Here is a 3,889-nt window from a genome sequence, read left to right as displayed (position 1 = left end):
CAGGGACCTGATCAAGACTACATTCCTGATGCCACTGTGAGATAGGACTTAAAATACAGCTGCCGAGGGGCCTAGATGGCACCTCAATAGGAGTCAATTCAATAGACTTTCAGCTTTCACAACAAGCAACAGAACAATTTAGTCTTTATATATATATTTATCTAATCTTTCTATACAACTAAAATATTTATTTCAGTTTTTCTGCTAGATTCGCTGTCATATATGGACTCTCACAAGGTGGCTATGAAATATGAACTAGAATAAATTAACATCACTGGACCTCAAAGTTTTTCACATTATGTACCTTGATTTAACTACTGTATCATCAGTTAAATCACCAAAAGTGAAAATTAAAATCTCAGCATTTTCAAATGACCGAATACACACTCGAAGAGTTTCAGTCAGAAAGACCTGCGTTTTGAAACCCTAGCCGCCAGTGTAAGAAGCTGTAGCAGTCTCCCACTTTGTCCTCACAGAACCGTGCCAAAGCCACGCCTCAGCCCCAGCCACACAGGGGACAGCTGCAGTCAGCACACCACAGCTGAACATCAGGAGCAAGTTGCCTGCCATCCTCAGCCTCTCTTGAGACAAGCCTGCTACCACAGGCTACTGCAATAAATCAGCCAGCCGTGGGCAAAACAGACTTCGTCCATTTGGAAGAGTTGCACCTTTTTAACAATTAGGTTCTGAACTTGAATATTTAAGAGCATACGAAGTGAAAAAGTAGGAATGAGATTTTCTGTTGCAACATTAGCAATTCACAGTTAGGAATACTATGCTTGTTGTAAAACTTGAGTTGGTATCATGTCTGAATAATTTGAATGCATTATGTCAAATTGATATAAAAATGTAATGGCAGGTGTTGTAAAGAAAAAATCTGTCATGTATTTGTATTATCCAACATACATGAGGCAAATCAAGAACTACTTGGAAAATTTCAAGATACCATTAAAAACCTAGTCTGCGTGAAATCTGAGCCAAGCCTTTAATATATATAGAATATATAGCTTTGCATAGCTTCAGAATATGCTTGTGTATTTTTGAATGCAAAGCACACCATGGTGTTAATTAATATGGACAAATATAGTTGAATTGTCAGATTTTCCCAATGCATGTCTGTATCTGTACTGTAGATATCACATTGCCAAAAGAGTGGCCACCACGTGTTGAAGGGGTTACAAACCAAAGCTACATGACTTTGTGTCTGCTCCATTTTACATATATAACAATGCTGCTCATTTTGTTATGGGTATGGTTGGCTCTGTATTCACTGTACTAAACACCATGGCATTGATAAGAGCAAAACTGAGAAAAAATGTTTGGAGTACAAGCTTATTCTCTCCACAACAATCTTAGCAGAGGAAAACAGTTTCTTTGAAAACAGTAGAGGTGGAGACAGAATCAGTCTGTAAAATGAAAAGTAAACTTTATTATTCCTGAACCACAAAATAGACTTCTTTGGTTGTACAAATTCACTAGTTACAGTCTTGGATGAGCTACTGCCCCCCACACCTCCCATTTGGAAAAAGCCCCCCAAGAGAATTTAAAGAAAAAATAAATGAAATTGCTTTGTGTACAAATCATAAATCCCAGTTGCCAGAAAACCCCCCACCCCAAAGACTGTTACCTAATAAAAAATCAGTTCACAGATTAATGACCCAAACTGAATTTCAGTTAGCAAGAAAATAGTTACAATTAGTAAATTAAAATCAATGTAGCACTTTTTCTTTTCTGCCTGTTTAACATAGCCATCAGTTGTGATTAACAGTAGATGTGAAAAAAATAATTCTGAATTTAATACAAAATAAGAATTAGGGGAAAAAATTACAAAGCTATATTTATGTCTAAAGAAATGAAGTCTCTACAAAAAAGCATCCCATCATTCTGACAATGTACATGCAGGGAGTGCCAGGCAGTGTGTGGTTATTGGCTCAGATTTTCTCTTCATTATCTGTACATTATTAACACACCATCAGAGGGAATCAGTGGCTTCTGATTAAAAAAACAGCTGCAACCTTCGCAAAACGAAGGAAGAAAATCAGCAAAACTGAGAAAAAAGTTTAAAATATAAACAGCTTTTTTACACTTTTAAAAGGGTTAAAACGTGGTCCATGAAAAGAGTGATATTGCAAATAGGGCATACAGAAATAGCTCTTACTTTTAAACATGATTGCCTGTTTCATTTCAAGCTTTTTTTGCACTGTGTAGCTGCAAAAACCTATATGTGCAAATAGTGTGGTTTGTGCCTTTGAATGCCCACCTCAGTCCTTGTTCCAAGTTTTTGGAGGCATACAGAATGCAGGAATGGTGGGAATAATTCATGACATTCCTTCATCCTTATGAATGCCACCTAACAACATAACACATTAGGCTGTTTTTACAGTCATGCAATTATTCTTGAAAAAAACTCTTTCAAGATCCTGAAAAGAAGCTGCAGAAGGGGCTCAAGTTGAGAGGCAAGCCAGTGTATTAACTGCTGGACATATCGATCTGCAGTTGCTGGTGCATCCAACTCTAGCATTATTGCTTCTCTAATTTATAAACCACCTTCATGAACAGCCTACTGGCATTGCTTGATGAACAATCCCTGGGTTTACTGTAGTGTTTTCAAATTCTCAGTATCACAGCATTATTACTATTACATCTCGATAAAACGTTTTCATGAAAAACAAGTTGCTAAAACAATAAATTACTCTAAAACAAATAACTGGGGCTGTTTAATTTTGTTATTTTTTTCATTCTAAGCCATACCACTGTGCTGAGCAGGATGTAAATGTAGTGTCTGAAAGGCCCTGTATTCAGTTAGCAGTGAAGGTAGCGAAGTGTCCACAATTCCCACCAGCTGACAAGCTGTCTGAGCCCCTGGATATTTACACCCTTCCACATCATGCCCCCTCACCCCCAAACAAAACAAAACCCAAAGCCTGCATTTTTACAACCAATTGAGATTTACATAGTTAGTAAATGCAGCCATCTTTTTTTAATCTCCAAAACATTAAAAATAACACAAATTAAAAACAAAGCTGGTCACAGAAAAGGGGAAAATAAAAAACAAAAAGATGATTAGTCACCATTTAAAATAATTCAGCTTCTAAAACGCAAACTGAAAAAGAAAGAAATGACTTGTGGCCTTTTTTACAGAAAGGCTAACCCCCCTGCCTTTACACCCTTAGCATCTATTAAAGGTTCTGCATCCAAAGGCAACACCCCCCCCAGACACCTCCCTCCAAGACAGAGCTGAGATAGTCGGCAGACAGCAGCTTTAGTGTTGGGAGTCTATCAGTCCATGTGTTGCCCAGCTGTGTGTGTCCGTATCTGTCAGTCTGACTGCGTTGTTACTCTCGCTGTCTGTCTGTGTTAGTGTTATGTGGGCACAGCCGTCTCCAGGCTCCTCCGCCCGTGTCGCAGTTTCCTCCTGTTGCTGTAGAGTGCCATCTCCTCTATGGCAGAGGTGGCGGGCAGGGGGATGTGCACTTCTGCCTCTGTGTCCACAGGGGGTGCTGGGAAGAAAGACGTGAGGGGAAGAGAGAGAGAATGCCATGGTCAGTGGGCAGAGCAGCAGTGAATTCAGACACTGCACAATGACTAACAGACACGGTCTGGAAGAGGAATGGAAACAGGGATACAGAAACTCCCATATCCCAGCAAAAGGATTTATTCAACCTCCAATGCCCTGAACGTCCACTGAACTTCACCTTCACATTAAGAACGCAGGCATAGATGGATCTTGAGCTTGTATTATATATAAATAGGGTCACCACCTGTCTGGTTTTGACCAAGATAGCATGACAGTGATTGACTGATAGCCATTAACAAGCCCTTATGTCAGGGTTTAAAACTACTGATTTGTACCACGTTTTGGTGGTAATATGTTTTATCTGGGCTAACT

General features: G+C 39.2%; 1 protein-coding gene across 8 annotated transcripts in view; it reads right to left on the bottom strand.

Moving 5' to 3' along the window:
* Window positions 1-1,404: 1,404 nt before the first annotated feature.
* scrib (scribble planar cell polarity protein) overlaps window positions 1,405-3,889 on the bottom strand; it is a 126,331-nt gene continuing 123,846 nt past the window's right edge. For all 8 annotated transcript variants that reach the window (XM_088918324.1, XM_088918325.1, XM_088918326.1 and 5 more), the window contains one exon: window positions 1,405-3,500. In XM_088918324.1, coding sequence (XP_088774450.1) covers window positions 3,364-3,500 — 137 coding nt within the window. In that variant the 3' untranslated portion in view covers window positions 1,405-3,363. The remainder of the gene's footprint in view (window positions 3,501-3,889) is intronic.

Source organism: Atractosteus spatula, chromosome 6 (assembly GCF_055471065.1).
Source record: "Atractosteus spatula isolate fAtrSpa1 chromosome 6, fAtrSpa1.hap1, whole genome shotgun sequence".
Lineage (NCBI taxonomy): Eukaryota > Metazoa > Chordata > Actinopteri > Semionotiformes > Lepisosteidae > Atractosteus > Atractosteus spatula.
Note: the sequence above shows the minus strand (reverse complement) of the source record. Positions and strands in the feature narration are given on the sequence as shown.